This window comes from Ambystoma mexicanum, chromosome 14 (assembly GCF_040938575.1).
Source record: "Ambystoma mexicanum isolate Mex_15411 chromosome 14, UKY_AmexF1_1, whole genome shotgun sequence".
NCBI lineage: Eukaryota > Metazoa > Chordata > Amphibia > Caudata > Ambystomatidae > Ambystoma > Ambystoma mexicanum.
This window is the reverse complement of record NC_090940.1, coordinates 169,738,786-169,760,779: the sequence shown is the minus strand read 5'-3', so window position 1 is coordinate 169,760,779 and position 21,994 is coordinate 169,738,786. Positions and strand designations below refer to the sequence as shown.

General features: G+C 47.9%; 1 protein-coding gene across 1 annotated transcript in view; it reads right to left on the bottom strand.

Moving 5' to 3' along the window:
- GANC (glucosidase alpha, neutral C) overlaps positions 1-21,994 on the bottom strand; it is a 730,404-nt gene that overhangs the window by 176,424 nt on the left and 531,986 nt on the right. The window contains 2 exon segments of the mRNA XM_069638822.1: positions 5,522-5,596; positions 5,803-5,879. Of these exon segments, the coding sequence (XP_069494923.1) occupies positions 5,522-5,596; positions 5,803-5,879 (152 nt within the window).

Sequence of the window (21,994 nt, the reverse complement as noted above, 5' to 3'; positions counted from 1 at the left end):
AGTCACCAACTTGAATTTGGTGCCCCATACATAGGTCCTGAAATGTTCCACCGCCCATGCGCAGGCCAACATTTCTTTTTCAATGGTGGAATAGTTCTGTTCCGCCTCCGATAATGCCTTTGATGCAAAGGCCACAACGTGTTCAGTGTCGCCTTTCTTTTGTGTTAGCACTGCTCCCAGTCCATAAGCACTGGCGTCGGTGGTGACGACTGTTACCCACGTCGGATTAAACGGTTGAAGGCATGGTGCATCTATGATATGCTGTTTTATCTTCACCATCGCTGTCTTTTGGGGTTCTTGCCATACAAATTCCGAGCCCTTTTTGAGTACATCGCGAAGGGGTGCCGTGGTTTCGGAAAACTTCGGTATGAACTTCGCATAGTACTCAGCCAGCCCCAGAAATGACCTTACTTCCTCTTTGCTGATTGGTTCCGGTGCTTTAATGATTGCTTGCATGAGATTCTGTTTGGGACTGATCCCTTTTTCTGAAATCTTATATCCTAAGTATTCAACTTCTTTCACTCTGAACAGGCATTTCTCATAGCGTAACCGCACCCCTGCTTCTTGTAGTTTGTTTAGGACAATCCTTAACGTGGCGTTGTGCGCTTGTTCATCCTCCGCATACACGAGGATGTCATCCTGGAAGTACACCACGTTTTTAACTTTCTTCAGCAAGACATCCATCATGCGTTGGAACGCCGACGCTGCTGATGACAACCCAAATGGCATTTTGGTGAATTGGTATGTGCCAAATGGAGTGATGAATGTCGTGAGGGGTTTCGATTCGTCATGTAGCTGTATTTGTGATATGCATTCCTCATGTCCAGTTTTGAAAATATCCTGGCTTCTTTCATTAACAGAATGAGTTCGTTTATGCTTGGAAGGGGGTAGTTATCTGTGATGACTTCCAAGTTTAAGCTGCGTAGGTCTATGCATACCCTGAGTTCCTGTGATTGGGGTTTCTTTATGAGCACGACAGGGCTCAGCCATTCAGATGCTTCGATTTCTTCTATGACGCCCTCCATTTTCATCTTTTCCAACTGACTTCTAAGGATGTCCCTTGCCGTGGCTGGTACTGGCCTCACTCGGTGCTTTACAGGGACTGCATTCCTTTTGAGTATTATTTTGTGCAGAAAACCCTTGATGTGCCCCGGCTCCTCGGAGAAAAGTGTTGGGTAGTCGCTTTTGACAACAGGCCTCCCGTCACCCTGACCGACAGGACTTGTTCTTCGGTGCTGGGATCCAGTCTGATTTTCAGCTTGTCTTGGTCGTCCCACCCTAGCACTGCTGGGCCTTCGTGACTGAAATAGACCCTGGTCATGGTTTCCCTTCCTTTGAATTCCACTTTGGCTTTGATATATCCTAGCAGTTCGACTGACGCCCCTCCAAACACCGTGGGTTTGTGCTTCGTTAATAGCACTTGCACCTTTTCCTTCCCCACCATGTCCTTATACGTGAGAAGGGGAATGATCGTTAGATCGGACCCTGAATCTGCCATGACCTTTGTTTCCATGCCATCAATCTTGATCACGCAATGAGGCTTCTCTCTCCTCGCTCTTGTGCTGTTAACCATGATGACAGTGGGTCTACCTTCATCTTCTGAGGATGACTCTTTCTCCGTATTGCGATCTGCATTGAGGCTGGAGACTTTCTTGTTCCTCCACCGACACACAATGGAGAAATGGCCAATGCGTTTGCAAATGGAGCACTCCTTGTCTCTGGCCGGGCACTCCCTGTCAAACGCCAGGTGTTTCGTGCTGGTGCACCTGTGACACTTTAGGGGTTCTTTTCTGTTCCCTCTCCCTTCTTTCGTGTCAGCAGCCAGCCTCTCTTTTCTTGCATGGAAACCCACTGCTTGTATTTCTGCAGAACTCTGGGCCCCAGTAAGCTCCTTACGTCTTCCCGCCGTTTCCTCGACTGCCCTGGCGATCTCAATCGCTTTCTCCAACTGCAGTTCCTTTTCGACAATAAACTTATCTTGGACTTTCCGGCTGTTAGTGTGGACGACCAACATGTCACATATGAGACTCTCCGCGTTGTTGCCAAAATTACACAGCGCCGCTGATTCCCTCAGCTTGGTGACGTAATCGTCAACTGGTTCAGATGTTTCTTGCCTTCGTGTGTAGAAGCGTATGCGGTGGAGCACTGTGTTCTCTTTACTGGCAAACCTTTTTATGATTCTCCTGACAGCCTCCTTGAAAACATCGTCATTGTCGCCAGCCACCGGTATCGGGGTGAGACTCTCGAATATTCTCTGTCCTTCCACTCCCAGGGCATTTAATAGCATGGCCCTGCGCCTCGCCGCTGAAAACCCCGCCCCACCTAGGGCCTCCACATATGTCGTGAATAGGGGCTGCCATTGTGGCCATGGAATGGCAGGCCTACCTGGAGTTTGGAGAAATGGTGGCGGTGGCGTTGCTCCTTGCATGTTCCTCTGTGGGTCCTGGTGGTGATCCTCGTCGCCAATTTATGTAGTATAATGCTTTCAATGAAGACAGGAGCCTCTGATCTTGTGACGTGGTATTTATTAACTCACAAGCTTTATGCAGTGTGCACACAACGTGTGTGCCTTGATGCTAAGGGCCAACGGGCCTAAGGTGGCTGGGGAAATGTATTGCTGGAGTCTCTGTCCAAGATCTGTAAGGAGCGGGCCCCGTAGCAGGGGGGCTACGCAGGACGCTCCTTATCGCGTCCTCCTCTCGTCCCGTAATGCGCGCGAAGCGCGCGGGGGTGGAGCTTGAGCCTGCAGCGAGATCTCGCGAGAGCGCGGGCTCTCGCGATGTCTCTACACCATCCCTTGGTCTTCCGTCATGTCATGGACCTTCTCACTCAGCTCTGTTCCGTCTGTTATCATGACAGTATTTCCAAGTTGCACAGAGGGATCCGGGGTTGAAAGCCTGAGATCCAAATGTTCAAGGGAGAAAAGACCGAAGATAATTTTTCCGAAATAACCTTCAGTCTTTTCTCCCCTGAACATTGCCACCTTTGCCCCTGCCGCCACCCACACCCCCACCCTCCTATTTACCTTGCGGCCGCTGACTTGCAACGCCTGTTCCCTATCACTTCCGTAATCGGGAATCAGCGCCTATGGGTCCTTTTTTTGGTTGGGAAAGGGGGCTTTTTGGGATGGCTGCAGGGGACAACCCTGCATCCCCTGCTCACAATATAGTGAGAAAGGGTGCGAGGAACACCCCAGTAGCCCGCGCAGCACTTAGCAACGCATGGGTGATTTGCTTGAACTTTTCAGCCGTTCAGAATTTTCAAACGGCCGAAATTCGGCCAAATCACCTATTCGGTCTAATAAACTCGTGCATTTTGGATGATTCCGCACAGAGCAATAGCAAAGCACCGCCATTTTGCGGAAGCGCCACATGGTCTTCCAAGAGGCCACTTGTAACAGTTGGAGCTGCATTTTCCAAGCAATCTACCAGTAATCCAGGTAGCAGGATACACACAGTCTACCCAGAGTAAAGTCATTTACAGGCTGGACCTCCTTAAGGTTAGTAAGCCCTTAACTTTCAATCGGCCATTATCCGTGACTATTCAGTGATGTTCGAAATCTTTGACGGTTCTGCTTTGGGTTGCACCAAACCAGGTCGTGCTTCACCAAGTGCTGAAAATCTATTCATCCATAAGGTGTGTGGATTTTAACATTGTGAACGATAGGGGGAGTGCTGTCAAACTGCATAGCTAGATGTCCCTAACAATGTTTGTGTGTAGCCAGCATTGAGAAGCCTCAGGGCTTTAAGTGGGCCCGAGCTTTCTGGGTACTCAGCACCAATAGGGTCCAAAAACTGCTCTCTACGCGAGTGGGGGGGGGTTGAATTGGGGCCCGGTTGGGGCCCCCAACCTTATTTCCCCACGGTGTGACAAGTCAACGAAAAAAAAGAGAACTGGGAGTAGATGTCCACGTCAGCGCATGGTTAGAATCACATCAGCAATGTCATACTTTTGGATCTAGATTATTTGTTTTGGAACAGCACTCCACATGGACAATATATTCAATGGGAATTGTGATGAATCTACCGATGTTATGACTGCATCTCCGGGGAAAGTCTCTTCCCAGGTGCCCAGGGAAAGGCAGCTGCTACCTGATCCTGACCCTGAGTGTGGCTATCTGAGAGGGAGCCATATGGGTGGAGACCACCCTCATGGGAGGCAGGGGTGCTCACTAGCTGGAACATGGTTTATTTAGTGCCAGCTGAATCCGGTTGGTAAAAAAAGGCAGATTTTGCCTCTTTGATGACTAGGCGATATTTAAAACGGAAAGCTTTATATTATGGTCTTTGAATTATTGAATAAAATAAATTAGTACATAAGAATCATGGATTTCCTTTAAAAGAACTGAGGGATTGGAACATGCATTTACCTATTTTGATTCCATTTCGTTTTTATATTTGAATATTTTTATTTCAGTCATTTTATGACTGCTAATTATTATATTACCTTTAGCACATCTTCGATTTGAATCTTCCCATCTTTCATGCCAGGTATGAAAACTGGAACATCTCTGTTGGACCGCCCTTGGAGTGCGTAGGCCACGTCTTTCAAAGGTTCCCTCACTATTAGCATTTCTTAGGCCAAGCAAGACACTTCTCCGTCCCTGCCCCCCGAATACTATTCCGTGAATCACCCCCGTCCTACTGATTTCTTATCCTACTTAAAGCAGGGAGTAGCCTTCATTTTGTGTGGAACTGATTTGTACATTATTTGAAGAGCCCTGCACCGCTCCTGGGCTAGGATTTTGCTCTATTAAAAGTTTTAAATGCAATACATTCATAAGATAACATAATGAAAGCCAGGTGGGGCATACCTCGGCAACAATGTATGGAGCGTCAAACGGGTGTAGAACCAACAGTAGACTCAGGAAACCAACATCAAGAAAGTAGAGTAAGAAACTTAGAGTGTCATTTTCTAAATCCCTGGGGTGTAAAAAAAAAAAAAGTGCTAAAGACAGGAATAGAAGTGTTACACCTCTCTTAAATCCTTTGCTATGCAGGGGACTTTGGTTGGCAGAATGGGGCAAACGGGAACACTGTTTCTGCCTCTCCCCCTCCACCCGCTACCCCTCCAAAAAAACCACATGGCTTCACCCCAGCATGGCATTTTCATTCTAGCATAAAAACAATAGGTTCCTACAGAATCCACCTGTTTCAGCACATTCTAATGGAATCCATTGTAAACTATGTCTGCCAAGAGTAAGTGGCAGGCAACATTCACACCTTTCGCAACACAGAGTGCAAAAACAAAGCATTTAGACGGTTTTGCCTGTTAAACCTCTTCTTTGCACTTCAGAATACAAATGGCTAAAATTGCATGTAGGAGACCTTTGCCATGTAAGTGCACATGTAGGCGGACCCCTCCATGCAAATTAAACTTTTTGGTTTAGTAAAAAGTCAGTATTGCTTGTAACATCTGTATTAGGAAAAATCAAACAATGCAAATTAAATATAAGGTGGACTGTGAAATTGACTTCATGCTAAGTGTTGATTCAAACAAAAAGTATTAGTTATGAGCTTACATTGTCCAACGTAACGGAAAACTTGCGCGCAGAAGCCCCTTGAAAGCGTTCAAATTTCCGAAAGTCATACCAAATCTGTGAAGGTGGAAAAGAAGAATTTAGAAGATTAAAAAGCAAGTTCAGATTTGTTGCCAGGATGTGCTCGGGTATCAGGGAGGACATGCATGGAATGGGCATTTGAAGGGTGCACACCCTGGCTCCTTAAATGGATGGCTGAGGAAGATGTGGGGTGTCCCCACATATACAATGTGACCTGAGAAGTTGAGTGCCACAGAAGGTACCTCATCTGGTCCTGGGAGTAAAACGCCCACTGCTGCCACGCCGGCCACGGTGACTGGATGAACTAATAGGGCATTCCCTGAGAAAGAAAAGAAAGCATACCATGAAACATCTGAACACTGGCAGCACTGTCTGAAGCAAGAGAGGGGTTACCTCCAATCAGAGTGTAGGATGGGATTATAAAGATGCTGCCTTATACGATAGGGTGCACTGTGAGAACAGTAATCCTGTTGGGTGTAAACATGCAGCCTTTAAAGATAGGGTGCGCTGGATCAGTAAACCAGATGTTTAAATGATACACACTGCTGGAACAGCAGTTCTGGTATCTTTACTGATAGGGTTCTAAAGAAGTGTAAACATGCAACACTTGACGATATGGTGCGTTGGAGCAGTATGCCAGATGTTTAAATGATACACACTGCTGGAACACCAGTTCTGGTATCTTTACTGATAGGGTTCTAAAGAAGTGTAAACATGCAGCACTTGACGATATGGTGCGTTGGAGCAGTATGCCAGATGTTGTTAGTGATACACACCGTGGGAACAGTTAACGTGGTCTTTGTAAACATGCAGCTTTTAAAGATATGGTGCATTGTAGCAGCAAGGCAGATGTTTCCAGTGAACGCATGCTATCTTCAGAAAGAGGGTGCGTAGAAGCAGTTAGCCAAATGTGTTAAAGGAACACACTGCTGGACCAGTAATGCTGTTCGCTGTAAACATTCTGCCTTTAACGATAGGGTAGATTGGAGCAGTAAACCCAAAGTGTTTATTGATGTGGATTGCTGAAAAGGCAATCATGTTCTCTGTTAATATGCTACATTTAACTCTAGGGTACATGGGAGCAGTAAACCCAAGGTGTTATTGATGTGGATTGCTGAAAAGGCAATCATGTTCTCTGTTAATAAGCTACATTTAACTCTAGGGTAGATTGGAGCAGTAAACCCAAGGTGTTATTGATGTGGATTGCTGAAAAGGCAATCATGTTCTCTGTTAATATGCTACATTTAACTATAGGGTGCATGGGAGCAGTAAACCAGATGTTTTAATGCTACACAATGCTAAAACAGTTCTCATGATCTCTGTAAACATTCGACCATTGGCAATAGTTTGTTTGTTTGTTTATTTGTATTGCGCGCCAGACCCAGGGGTATCAGGGCACAAAGGTTACAAGAAGGTTCAAAGCTTAGGTTACAACAGTAGGTTATGCATGGCAGACAGAATAGATCAATCAAGGAATAAAGTAAGGAGATAAGGTAGCAGATACAATAGTGTGCATTAGAGCAGTAAACCAGATGTTCAAAGCATACATATTGCTGGAACAGTAATCATGTTCTCTGCAAACATGCTGCCTTAGCTTATAGGATGCATTGCAGCAGTACACCAGATGTTTAAGAGATACATACTGCTGCAACAGTAATGCTACGTTCTTCATTTATAGGGTGCTCAAGAGTTGAAAACATGTCGTCTTTAAAGATAGGGAGCCTTGGAGCAGTAAACCATGCATACTGCGCGAACAGTAATCCTGTTCGCTTTATTGATGGGGTACCCACGAGTTGCAAACCTGCTTCCTTCAACAAAAGGATGCATTGGGGAAGCAAACCAGATTTATTTAATGGTGAACACAGCTATAACAGCCATCCTGCTCTCTTTAGAGGAAGGGTGCCAGAGAGTTGTAAACGTGCTACCATTAACGTTAGGGTGCACTGGAGAAGTAAACCAGATGTTGGGAAAGTAATCCCACTGTCTTTATTGATAGCATGCGCAAGAGTTGTTTGGGCCCTGATGTTATCGCCTCCTCCTGGACTTGTCTTCCTTCTGATGTCACTAGCTCTGTTACAGGAGTGGGTTGGAGGACTAGAAACTCGGGACTCTCGCGCTTGATTAGGTCTCTATTAATATGCTACAGTGGGATTACTTTTCCTACACCTGGTTTACTTTGATTAGATCATTACGGTATACCCTGCTGCGTGTGTTGGGGTTCTCTTAGGATGGTCCCACAGTATATTCTCTATTAGTAATGAGTCCGAAATCGTCAGTTTAAGTGTGCTACAAGTGTTTAATTGTGTAGCCGACACGTGATTCGACCTTCAGGGGTCATTTTCAAGACAAGGTAGCTTAGTTGAGGCTGCACAGGTAGTCCTGGGCTGGGATGGGGAGTTATCCCAATTATTCAGCACGTAGATATTCCACAGAGTCTGTTGATGCTAGAGTAACCTGATGGGCCATGTCGGGTTCGATCAGAAACCCGGTCGGCATCAGACATGTGTCGGCTACACAATTGAACACTTGTTTCATACTTAAACCAACGATTTCCGACTCATTACTAAAAGAGATATACTCTCATCCTCATTGTGATACCTGCGCGAGTGTGAAAGTTTCAAACCCCAAGTGCAACTTACTACTCTGTATCACCTTTGACTGCCACTACCTCCTCCTGTCCTGTTTCCTTCTCTGCTGTTACCAAATGCTCCTTTTTAACTCCTGCAACCTACTTCTGTCCACTCTTGCCCCTTGATGCTACCCCCATCTCCTTCACTTTCTTAGCTTCCTCCTGCCACCTTTCTGTCCACTCTCACCTCCTTAGGTTACCAACCTAACCTTTACCTTCTAAACTCCCATCAAAGCTTGTTGTCCACTCTCAATTCCTGATATTACCACCTCCTCCTTGACCCTCTTAGCTCCCATCAGCTCTTCCAGCTCTGCACTGCTGTAACAGGGATACAATCACTTCCATCTCTCCAGCTTCTGCTCCTTCCACCGCTCTCCTATCTCCGTCTTTCTCCAAGTGCGAGCCTCCTGCTCCTGCAACCCTTACTGCCTGATTGAAGCTGGGCGCTTTTATAGTGTGCTCTGGTGACGAAGGGTATTCTGCTCTGCAGGAGTACTTTGATGAGTAGGGATAAAATGGCCCACTCAGCCCTCGCACTTCTACAAACCAAAATACAACACAATCATAAAGGTTAAACAGGGACAATCAAGAGATATACCTCCTTCGCCTTTTGTGGTAACGCAGGCCGAGGGAAGTCTATACTCTCAAGAGGGTTGTGAAGGTAAACCAGTAATGACCCAAACAACACAGTATCACAGTGCAAAATAAAAGGAATGTCCAATCAAGGTTCTATAAAAATATACCTTTTGTGGTATGCGGGCAGAGGGAAGGCTATACTCTCAAGAGTGAAGAACCAGTATCAGCCAGGCGCTGGTTCATTGAAGTAATGACTCTTTGTATGATTGTATATAGAAGTTACAAAGAATTGGAGCAGTCTTGTCGCTTTATATTTTTGGGTGATTTATTAATTCACTCACCCGACACGTGTTTTGACCCAACATGGGTCTCTTTCAAGGTGTGTGTGGGGATCACAAAGCATATATTATGTTTGATGAGCCCTGTCAATATGCTCTTGTTGTATAAAGCTGTGGGCCAGTGGGCCACTGCATCAAGATGGGCGGCCACAGAGAAAGATTGCAGTGTCACAGTACCTGGATTTAGTTCTTGGTGGCTGAAGCATCAGACACAGGTTCGAACATTGATGCGGGCTGATCAGGCTCAGTCAGGCACGTAGGATTGTGGAGGCCCTCTCAGCAAGTGGGTGTCGAGCAGGGGCAAATGCAGGTGCTCTGTGTGGTCGAATAGCAGTGGTTCAAATGAGGCAGGCCAGGGTGGTCCAAAGAACGATTTTCAGTTGGCCGGGCTGAAGCAGGCTTTGGCCACTGGGAGAGGTCAGTGCGTGACAATCAAGCAGTTCAAGTCGGTTGGCGACAGTCTTTGAAATGGTGATCGATGGTGCATCGATGTGCAGTTAGTGAGGCAGCCGTTCACAGGTTAGCTGGGCAGAGCCGTGGTTGTAACCCCCAGTTAGAGTCGGTGAGTGGCCTTGCAGGGATTCGGTTTGGGTTCCAGCATTGAGCAGACGCTTTAGGCCTACCAGGTGACATGCTTAGCTAGGACACGATGCAGTGCCGAGCTGGTTTAGATGCAGTGCAATAGTTGGGCTGGTTGGAGGACTGCAGACACCAGCACCTGCGCCTTCCCTATGGTTCTGGATGAGGGGAACATAGATTGACCGGTTCAGTGCAATAGAGCAGGGATCTTCGGCTGGTCTGGCCCTTCGGTTGCTGTGAGGCCTTTGCAAAGGACTAGAGGACAGGATACTCCAGTTCAGGGTCTGCTCTTCTGGCACAGAAGATCTGTTGCAGAATGTTTGCTCCTGGTCCACAGCACTGGTCACTCCCGATGTTCCCTGGCAAAGGTTAGGGGATAGATCTTCCTTCTGTCTTGGACGGTAGGGCTGTTTTAAGGAGTACCGTTTCTCACCTTTACGATATTGGACTGGGGAGGGGCCATCGTTATGGATGACACATTAATATGTCCGTGAACACAAAAGTGGTGGGTGGAAGGTTTTGAATGAATCTGTACCACTGCATTGCACTGGGCAACCTTCCACACCACCGTTTTTTAGCCCGTCTGCGCCATTGCAAAAGGGGTCCAACCATATGCAAATCAGTCAGGTACTGACACCAATGGTAGCAGCCCAGCCCGAACTGCTAGGCCACATCCCCTCTGCACAGAAACACAAGCAACCCCAGACATGTTTCGGCCTTGTTGGGCCTCCTCAGTGAGGTGCAGCTTGGTTCCCTATGGTGCAGCGAGCAAGGGACCCACGTCTGGGCATACCCTCTCTCACATAGTGAGACAAACTGTGAACACAAAAGTGGTGGGTGGAAGGTGTCACGACCCTCGCCCAAAACCCCCTCTGGCAAACCCATTGGCCAGGTGAAGTCAGGACTCGGGCCTCTAGAGCCTGGGATCCGCTTCAAAAGTCCTCATGGGGCCGGTACTGGCGCCAATGGCGCCAGGCTCATACACCATGAAAAACAATGTGCTTGGGAACTACTTTATTGTATTGTCAGCCAACATGGAGGCATCCACATAGCTTGGTTCCTAAGAACCCAGCTATGCGGTCTAGTGTTTTGGGTGTGGTAGCCTAGGGACTACTTTAACTGGGCTATTTTGTTGGGGCTATTTAAACCACACCCGAGCAAGACAACAAGCTTTGCGTTACTTTGCAGCTTGCAACGTAATGCTCACCGTGTCCAGCTATTCCCTCGAACCTCGGAGAAGCAGAACCTGCAAGGAGACAAAAGGAACATCATTAGCAGCAGCATCTTACCTGCAGTCTTCATCTTTAAACACTCACAGCTACTGAGAACAGCTTCCTCGAATCTGCACACCTCCCGGACAGAACGACCTGAAAGAGGAAGATAGAGGCAACATTAAAGAAAGCAGTAGAGACATTTTCAAATTACGAACTGCTCAAAAGGCTTACCTGGCTGGTCGCCTCTCGGCTGGCACCACTCCGGACATTCCACTCGGGCTGAAGAACACCGCGACCTACAAGGAGGGAAAACACAGGTTAGCAAAGGCAAGACTTCGCAGCGCTGCGCATAGCGCTTACTTACCGCATCATAGCGCTCTTAATGCGCCATCATTTACCAGCGTGGCTCAACCAAGCCAGTTCGCCGCGCTGAAGCTCTGCATACCTAAGGAAGAAAAAAGAGACATTTTAAACAAAGAAAGGCATGCAGGATAGCAACAAAACTAAAGAACAGCAATAAGACCTACCTGAACAATATCAAACGGGCCTGCGTCAGTGAAGTAACTGGACCTCACTCGCCCATAAAAGACAACACGCCCCTGCAAAGAAGGCAGGACGGAGAGCACGCCTAATTCTACCACAAGGCAGAACCTTCCCCGCAGACCACATCAGGGCAAAGCTGAGAAGCATACCAGCGAGTAACCCGGCTGGGTGGCGTCCCTGTGGATACCAGGTGAGCGTAACCGAACGCGAAGCCTACCATAACAAATCCACCTGGGCACCATGGAGACATCAGAAATGGACCAATTGGCCCAATTACTAGGAGCGCTTCGTGCTGAGGTTCATTCTGCCCGACAAGAGACTAATGCCCTCCGGAGAGACCTAATAGTGACCAAAGAACGCACTGAAGGGATTTGCAGGCAATACTTGCAATCACAGGCAGGACAGACGCCTCTACCTGGAAGCAATCCAACGATGCAAAACCCTGCCATACCACCCACTCCGGTACACATCACGTTACCTGGAACCAACAGAAAGGTTCTCAGGCGACCCACGGAAGTATGCGGCATTCATCAATCAGTGCCGCCTTCATTTTCTTTGTAGGCCTGGAGCATTTCCAAACGACCAAGCTCCGGTAGCTTTTGTTTTTTCATACCTTAGTGGTAGTGCAGCAGATTGATCGGTGCAGTTGGTAACCCATGACGATCCTCTATTACATGACTTTGGGGGGTTCCAGAGAGAAATGGAAAAACTTTTTGCTCGCCATACCCAGGAACAAGCAGTAGGCAATGAACTCTTGTCCCTCCGACAGGGGAATCAGGACTTGTTAACGTACATTGCTACCTTCAACAGACTGGTTGCCGAAGCTAGGTGGCCAGAAAACAAAAGAACCATGTTATTCCATCGAGGCTTACGAGGCGAATTAAAGGACGTCTTAGCCCAGGTGGTTGATCCACCCAGAGACTGTGCAGAATTCATAAATCTGGTTGTGCAGCTAGACCACCGGTTGCAGGACCGAAAGGCAGACCAGTCTAAGACAGACCCTCGGACCGTGTATGTTCAACCAAGGGAAAACACACCCTGTGTACCTGAAAATGCGGTAGAACCCATGCAGATTGGAGGGATACAGCCTCCATTAACAAAACAAGAGCGGGACAAAAGAAGACAACAACAGCTTTGTTTGTATTGTGGGAAACCTGGACATTTCCTGAAGGACTGTCCAGTAAAACCCCCAAGAAGAACAGTCGGGGCCACAGAGAAGGATGAAGCTAAGGAATCGGAAAACTACCAAGCTCGACAAATGTAGAGGTCAGTTTGTCGAGTGAAAAGAAAGAGTTGCTGACCTTGTACTTTGCAATACCAGTGATCTTAATTAACCACCAACAGTCGTCAAGAATGCATGCCGTTGAAGCATATATCGATAGCGGAGCAGTTGGAAATTATATTGATCAATAACTGGCAGTAGAGATGGGGCTTCCTTTCTGTTCTAAGCCAACTATGGACAAGGTAACCACCATGGATGGGACAGAAATCGCTTCCGGACCAGTAACCCAGTGCACAGCCAGGGTAACCCTGCTGTGCCAGGACGGACATCGGGAGTCTATTTCATTCGATCTCATCAAGGCACCTCAGTTCAGGCTAATACTAGGGATGCCATGGTTGGTTGCTCACAACCCTTTGATAGACAGGCAGGCATGAAAATTAACCTTCCCCGGTGACTGCTCCCCTGCCTGCTATTACCAAGAGGAGAAACCTGACGTCTGTATCCCCATGACTCCCAGAGCGACAGTATCAACCCTGGGAGCAACTAATACCTTGCCAAGTGAATACCATGATTGCCAGGATGTTTTCCGAAAGGACCAAGCCAATACATTGCCGCCGCACAGGCCCTATGACTGTCAGATCGACCTTGTTCCTGGTGCACAAATCCCTTGCGGCAGGATCTACGCTCTCACAGAACCAGAAAACCTTCATTTGAAATCCTATTTAGACCAGTACCTTGCAAACGGATTTATCCATCCTTCGAAGTCCCCCGCAGCCAGTCCTTTGTTCTTCATACCGAAAAAGGAAGGAGACTTGAGAACCTGTATTGACTACCGCGCATTGAACCAGATCGCTGTGAAGAACCGCTACCCCTTGCCACTTATCCCTGAGATGCTAGACCAAGTTAAAGATGCCCAGATTTATACCAAATTGGACCTTCGAGGAGCGTACCACCTGGTCAGAGTCAGAAAAGGAGATGAATGGAAAACCACCTTCCGTACTAAGTACGGCTTGTTTGAATATCAAGTCATTCCCTTAGTGTACATAGACAACATCTTAGTATACTCAGCCTCGGAACAAGATCATGTCAGGCACGTTCGTTCAGTTCTCACCAAGCTCCGTCAACATCGCTTGTTTGCAAAGCTTGAAAAATGCTTTTTTCACGTCACCGAAGTAGAATTTCTTGGTTTTATCCTTTCTCCAGGAGGCATCAGAATGGACGTGCACAAGGTAGATGCCATCCTGAAATGGCCTTCACCGACGTCTCTGAAAGGGGTACAAAGCATGCTGGGCTTTGCGAACTTCTACCACCGGTTCATTCCAGACTTCTCTCAGGTTGTGCACCCAATCACAGTACTATTACAAAAAAACAATAAAAAGTTTGCTTGTACCGAAGAAACAGAAGAAGCCTTTCAGGAACTTAAACGAAAGTTTACCTCCGCTCCAATCCTGCAATATCCTCGTCCAGACCTCCCTTATGTCGTTGAAACTGATGCGTCCAGTCTCGCAATGGGGGCTGTCCTTTCACAGAGAGACCCGGAAACCGGCCAGCTACATCCTGTGGCCTTCTGGTCGAAAAAGTTCTCACCTCCAGAGATTAATTATGCCATCACGGACAAGGAACTCCTGGCTATCAAATCCGCCTTTAAAGCCTGGAGGCACTAACTTCTGGGGGCCAGACACACCATTACAGTCATCACAGACCACTGAAACCTGCAATATCTGAAAACAGCCAAGGCCCAGTCCTTGCGCCAATTACAGTGGGCCCTTTTCTTCGCCGAATACGATTATGTAATCACATTTCGACCAGGAGTCAGAAACGGAAAGGCGGATGCCTTATCTCGCATGGGCATAGATGAAATAGTATATACAACTCCAGACCCAGTACCTATTATACCTAAAGACAAACTCTTGGGTATCACGACAGCCTTAACACAAGCAGAACTACGAAAAGAAATCCAACAGACAATGAATCCTGATGCCTACCTCGCATGGCAAACTCAAGGAGAACAATATACCATCAAAGACCATCTACCCTTTTTAGGGATCGCCTATATGTACCCAAGAAGGAATTACAACAGCATATTATTTCAAACTATCACGATTCACTGATCGAAGGGCATCCTGGGATTGCCAAAACCCTAGCTAAGGTGAAAGAGAACTTTTGGTGGCCTACCTGGCATGAGGACATCCTTCAGTATATTCAGTCCTGTGGTGCCGGCGCACAAAATAAATCATAGAAACAAAAACTATCTGGTCTCCTACAACCATTGGACATTCCTCCAGTTCCATGGTACACTCTTTCCCTTGAATTCATCACTGATCTACCTCCAAGCCAAGGGTTCAACACCATCCTTGTAGTTGTGGACTTATTCTCGAAGATGGCCCATTTTATTCCTCTCAAAGGCCTCCCCGACGCAGCCACTTTAGCAAAAGTGTTCCTGGAGGGCGTGGTTAAGCTACATGGCTTCCCTTCAGTTCTGGTCTCTGATCGAGGCAGCCAGTTTGTTTCAAACTTCTGGAAAAAATGTTGTGCAATGGCACGGATCGACGTTCGGCTATCTACCAGTCACCATCCCCAAACCGACGGCCAAACCGAGAGAACCAATCAGACACTCGAGCAATATTTACGGTGCATGCTGCACCACGAACAAAGGAATGGGAAAGACCTACTATGGATAGCCGAATATGTACATAACAATTCTTTGCATTCAAGCACGGGACAAACACCCTTCTATACCCTTTATGGCAGACATCCACGTACCTCTGAACTAGACCTTCCAGCCAGCTTGGAAATGCCAGCGGTAAAGACTCTACACACAACCATTACTCAGGCTTTCAAAAGGGCAAAGGAACACCTTATTCATGCCAAAGAAAAACAAAAGAGATTCGCCGACCAACACCGGAAAAAGGCCCCTGATTATCAAGTAGGAGACAAAGTTTGGCTAGCCGCTAAATTTGTACCTATCAAGGGAACCCGGACCTTTCATCCCAGATTCTTAGGACCCTATACCATTAAGGCAATTATCGACCCAGCAGCCATGAAGCTGGATGTTCCACCTAATCTACACATCCACCCGGTATTCCATGTGTCCCTCCTGAAACCAATGCAACCCGGCACACGGATTGGGACACCACCTAAGCCCATACTTGTTGATGGAGAACCGGAATTCGAAGTCAAAGATATCTTGGACTCTAAATACTCTAGGACCAAGCTATATCATCTCGACGATTGGAAAGGATCTGGACCACAAGATAGATCCTGGGAGCTCAGTGAGAATATCCATGCACCATGTCTAATCAGGAAATTCCATCGGAACTTCCCAACCAAACCTGGGCCAGACAGAAGGCACACCATGGGAGGGGCCTTAGGGGGAGTGCTGTCACGACCCTCGTCCAAAACCCCCTCTGGCAAACCCACTGGCCAGGTGGAGTCAGGACTCGGGCCTCTAGAGCCTGGCATCCTCTTCAAAAGCCCTCATGGGGCAAGTCCTGGCACCTATGGCGCCAGGCTCATACACCCTGAAAAACAATGTGCTTGGGAACTACTTTATTGTATTGTAAGCCAACATGGAGGCATCCACATAGCTTGGTTCGTAAGAACCAAGCTATGCGGTCTAGTGTTTTGGGTGTGGTAGCCTAGGGACTACTTTACCTAGACTATTTTGTTGGGGCTATTTAAACCACACCCGAGCAAGACAACACGCTTCGCGTTACTTTGCAGCTTGCAATGTGACGCTCACCGTGTCCAGCTATTCCCTCGAACCTCAGAGAAGCAGAACCTGCAAGGAGACAAAAGGAACATCATTAGCAGCAGCATCTTACCTGCAGTCTTCATCTTTAAACACTTGCAGCTACTGAGAACAGCTTCCTCAAATCTGCACGCCTCCCGGACAGAACGACCTGAAAGAGGAAGATAGAGGCAACATTAAAGAAAGCAGTAGAGACATTTACAAATTACGAACTGCTCAAAAGGCTTACCTAGCTGGTCGCCTCTCGGCTGGCACCACTCCGGACATTCCACTCGCGCTGAAGAACACCGCAACCTACAAGGAAGGAAAACACAGGTCAGCAAAGGCAAGACTTCGCAGCGCTGCGCATAGCGCTTACTTAACACATCATAGCACTCTTAATGCGCCATCATATACCAGCGGGGCTTAACCAAGCCAGTTCGCCGCGGTGAAGCTCTGCATACCTAAGGAAGAAAAAAGAGGCATTTTAAACAAAGAAAGGCATGTAGGATAGCAACAAAACTAAAGAACAGCAATAAGACCTACCTGAACAATATCAAACGGGCCGGCATCAGTGAAGTAACTGGACCGCACTCGCCCATGAAAGACAACGCGCCCTTGCAAAAAAGGCAGGACAGAGAGCACGCCTAATTCTACCACAAGGCAGAACCTTCCCTGCAGACCACATCAGGGCAAAGCTGAGAAGCATACCAGTGAGTAACCCGGCTGGGTGGCATCCGTGTGGATACCAGGTGAGCATAACAGAAGGTTTTGAATGAATCTGCACCACTGGCAATGCTCTGGGCAACCTTCCACACCACCGTTTTTTAGCACGTTTGCGCCATTGCAAAAGGGGTCCAGCCATATGCAAATCAGTCAGGTACTGCCACCAATGGTAGCAGCCCAGCCCGAACTGCTATGCCAGATCCCCTCTGCACGGAAAGACAAGCAACCCCAGACATGTTTCGGCCTTGTTGGGCCTCCTCAGTGAGGTGCAGCTTGGTTCCCTATGGCGTAGCGAGCAAGGGACCCACGTCTGGGCATACCCTCTCTCACATAGTGAGACAAACTGTGAACACAAAAGTGGTGGGTGGAAGGTTTTGAATGAATCTGTACCACTGGCATTGCTCTGGGCAACGTTCTACACCACCACCACCTGAAAAATGATGGTCTGGAGGGTTGCCCAGAACTTTGCCCGTGGTTATGATTAATTCAAAACCTTCCAGTCATCACCTTTCTGTTTTGCTAAAGTCACCCCGAGTGGGACGGTTATGCCCAGACGTGGATCCCGAGTCTGCCGGGCCTACAGACCCAAGCTACTCCTCACTGATGATGCCCAACAAAGCTGAAACATGTCTGGGGATGCTTGCGGTCTCGTGCAGAAGGGAGGTGACCTAGCAGTTTGGGCTGGACTGCCCCTTTTGGGGTAGGACCAAGTCTAATTCGCATATGGTTTTTCCCCTTCTGTAATGACTTGGCAGGCTGAAAAACAATGGTCTGGAGGGTTGCCCAGAGCTTTGCCTGTGGTTATGATTAATTCAAAACCTTCCAATCATCACCTTTCTGTTTTGCTAAAGTCACCCCGAGTGGGACAGGTATGCCTAGACATGGGTCCCGAGTCTGCCGGGCCTAGAAACCCAAGCTACTCCTCACTGATGACGCCCAACAAGGCTGAAACATGTCTGGTGATTCTTGTGGTCTCGTGCAGAAGGGATGTGACCTAGCAGTTCGGGCTGGACTGCCCCTTTTGGGGTAGGACCAAGCCTGATTTGCATATGGTTTTTCCCCCTTCTGTAATGGCTTGGCAGGCTGAAAAATGATGGTCTAGAGGGTTGCCCAGAGCTTTGCCTGTGGTTATGATTCATTCAAAACCTTCCAGTCATCACCTTTCTGTTTTGCTAAAGTCACCCGAGTGGGACGGGTATGCCCAGACGTGGGTCACGAGTCTGCCGGGCCTAGAGACCCAAGCTACTCCTCACTGATGACTCCCAACAAGACTGAAACATGTCTCGAGATGCTTGTGGTCTCGTGCAGAAGGGAGGTGACCTAGCAGTTCGGGCTGGCCTGCCCCTTTTTGGGTAGGACCAAGCCTGATTTGCATATGGTTTTTCCCCTTCTGTAATGGCTTGGCAGGCTGAAAAACGATGGTCTGGAGGGTTGCCCAGAGCTTTGCCCGTGGTTATGATTAATTCAAAACCTTCCAGTCATCACCTTTCTGTTTTACATTAATCTGTCCCTCAGCAGTTAGATAATATCTGTCCTTCAATCCTCTTCTTTTAACACTGACATCCATTTTACTCTTCTTAAAAGCCAGGAAAACTCCATTGGCATCACAGTCATTGTGCTTGAGAGGATTGTGTCCTTTGTTTGAGGCAGAGAGACCCAGGTGAGGCCTCTTCTCTCACAGCCTACTATCCGCTTCTGTGGGATTAACCAAGCCTCCATCCTCTTCTTCTCTTGGCTCTTTAACTCTCACCGGTCTCCTCTAACTCATCTTATTTTTCCCTTCTCATGTGCTTGACCAGTGCTCTAGTGCGCTCCAGGTTGAATTATTACAATAGCCTCTATCTGGGCCTCCCCAAGTTCTACTTAACCTGCTAAATGTCATCCAGAACAAGGTAGCCAAGCTCATCCTTGACCTCAGACCCAAAAAACCACATCACTACATCCTTGACATCCCTACACTGGCTCCAAGTTGAGGCCCAGATTTCCTTTATTGCCCTTTAGACAGTTCATAGGGCCTTCTGGGGTTGTGGCTCTGGTTACCTCCAGAGTCTGGTGACCAAGCACTGTCCTATCAGGTCCTTAAAATTGGCCTCATTTAGGTCTCTTGCTGTCTGCCATTTCAGGAGAAAAACATTTGTGGACAGGACCATCAAAGCTCCCAGTTTAAGGAACAGACTTAAGAATGCCTTTGTCAAAGAACCATTTTAAACCAGAGGGGGGTCTGGGAAACTCTCCACCAACACGAACACAGCCCATTCACTTGTTCTTGGGTGGATGGCCCCTGTGAGAGTCTCAACCAAGTCTTTAGCTCACTGTTATTTTCACAGAGAAGACATTTCCCCACATATCAGTCTTTGTCCTGCCCAGGGGCAGTCCAGCACCGAAATGCTAGGCAATTCTCAAAGAACCATTTTAACCTTAGGGCAAGACTGCCTCTTCTTCCACTACACAGCACCCAGGTACTGTGCTTGCCTTGCCCATGCCTATGTTGGGCCAGTATTGGCTGGTGTAGCCTTGATTCTGTGCCCTCATATCTGGCCTAGGGACATATGCTGCTCCCATTGACCTCCTGTTCTGACTTGAGTGTCGTGTAGACCGATGAGACCTCCGTCCCCAAGTGACGCACAGGGTAACAAAATAGAAACCCGCTGTGCGACCCTTGAGGCCACAGGTGAGAGATGTCTTCCCAGATCCACGGAGCCTCTGGAACACCGATGCTGCTGTCAAGAAGGAATGAGGTTAAGCACCAGGCAATCACAATACAGGCAGGTAAACAAAAGAATCTTAAAGTGTCTTACCTATCTGGTGTAAGGGAGACCCAGGTAACCTAGTAGGGAGGTTCGAGGCTCAAAAAGATACAGCGGTCCCTGGAATGGTAGAACCGCAGGTAAGCGTGGATACAGGTAGGCCACCTGTAGGATAGGGCATGACTTGGGCGTAGAAGTACAGCAAGAAACTCAGGGATGATCCAAAGACAAGTCGATATGCAGTCCACAAATCCGGCAACAGGTAAACAGTTCCAAGCAAAGGTACAAAGGGGTGTCCAAGAGAGTCCAAGATAGAGTTCCGTGGTCGAGGTAGTAAGGAGCAAGTAAACGCCAAACAGGGTCCGAAGCAAGCTGAGAAGCAATGATCGTCCTGCCTCTCAGTTCTTTATACTGTGTGTCCCTGGGTCATGTGACGTCTCTGGGCCATGTGACGTCCACCAAGATCACGTGAGGAACGCCACAGTGTATCACGTGACCGACGTGATGACGTAACGCCGTCCCTTCTGCGAGACATCCTCCAAGGCAGTTGCCAATGCAGGAAAGGTTGTAAACGAGCCCGTACACCAAAGACGGTACGGTGTTTTCGGTTCTGTGGGTTCACCGAATCCCTTGAGCCTCGAAGCTGGGGTGGAGATGTTTGGGGAATGTGAGCAGTGTTCTGATGTGTGGAGGCCTGATGTGCTGAGGATCGCCTAACACCTCCCCTCTGCACCTTTGGTGCCTTGTGCAGTAGGTACATGCATGAAGGCTGACACTTACCTGTTTATTCTGCTCCTAGGAACCACCACTGTTACCTGTGTTGATGTATGGTGGGTACCTTCGTCTACCATGTACATAGCCACTTCCCTCCCCCGTGCACTTATCTGAGCTGAATGTGACAAGACTGAAAAGACCAGCTCTCAACCTTTCCTTCTTCCACCTGTGGTGCCACGAAATGAGTGATTTCAGAGAGGATGCTTTACAAACCAACTGTAAGTAAATAAATAATCCCTCCCACCATCATCCACCTTTGAATCTTTGCAACACCCGGCAGCCGGGTGCTTATTCAGCAAGAACTCCTCGGCTACCATGGTCTTTGTCCTCCTGGACTCAACAGTGCTTCCCTATGGAAATCACTTGATCTCAACACCATCACGCTCCACTGCACCAAACGTATTGAGGCAGTCGAAAGAAATGGTGTAACAGAGAGCTGGTCTAATTTAAAAGAATGGGTAGGAAGCTGGAATGGAAATGGAGGAAATCACTTTCAGATGCTGACCGGACAGCGTGCAAAAATCCAGGCGCAGGCTACCTACCCATAAGCCATGCTCTTGAGGAAGAGGGAGCACAACCAAGATTGCCCCCACCAAATCAGACAACTTTTCAAAGTCTTCACTAAACAATACTCCGCCAGCATCCCACTGTCCAAACCTGCCTCAACACAGAAAATTACTTGGCTAAATGTCTATGTTGATGGTATTGTGCTTAAAGAACGTGTCCTTATAAAACAGTGGCCCAAGTTCCCTGGAGGTAAAGCAAACTGGGGTGGAATCGCCAAAGCGACGCAATGAATGTCAAGCAAAGATAGTGCACTTCAACCCTTTAGATGAGACTTGGGTGATGCCCTAGACAAATAAATCGCATGAGCAAGTCAACCCCACACACAAAGAGCAAACAATAATGTTGTGAAGCACAGTTAGCAGCAGCAAAATAATTCTGTAAGATGATATGGAGTGGAAGACCAGAGGAAGCTGTCTCAGAACCGTGGTGAGGAGAGACGAAGCAAGAAATGGAAAGTTACAAGTGTAGCCAGGACAACAAAGGACAGGATCAAGCCTGCCCACCTCTGAGACCATTGTGACACCTGGTTACCTGTGCACCTGCCTGAACACCACAACTGCAAGGAGAATGGACCTAAAAGGAGCACTCAAAGTGGAACAGCTACTAAAGTGGGCAATTAAAAAAGGTGGTTGGTGGGCAAAATGAGGATCTTCTTTTCAGGGAGGAGGTCTGGGACCAAACTGCTCCGGAGCAGGCCATATCTAGAAGATATCAGCTATGCATGCTACGAGACAACCCCCAGCAAACTCAACATCTGGTACGACTTCAGTGACTAGACAGTGTTCTGTC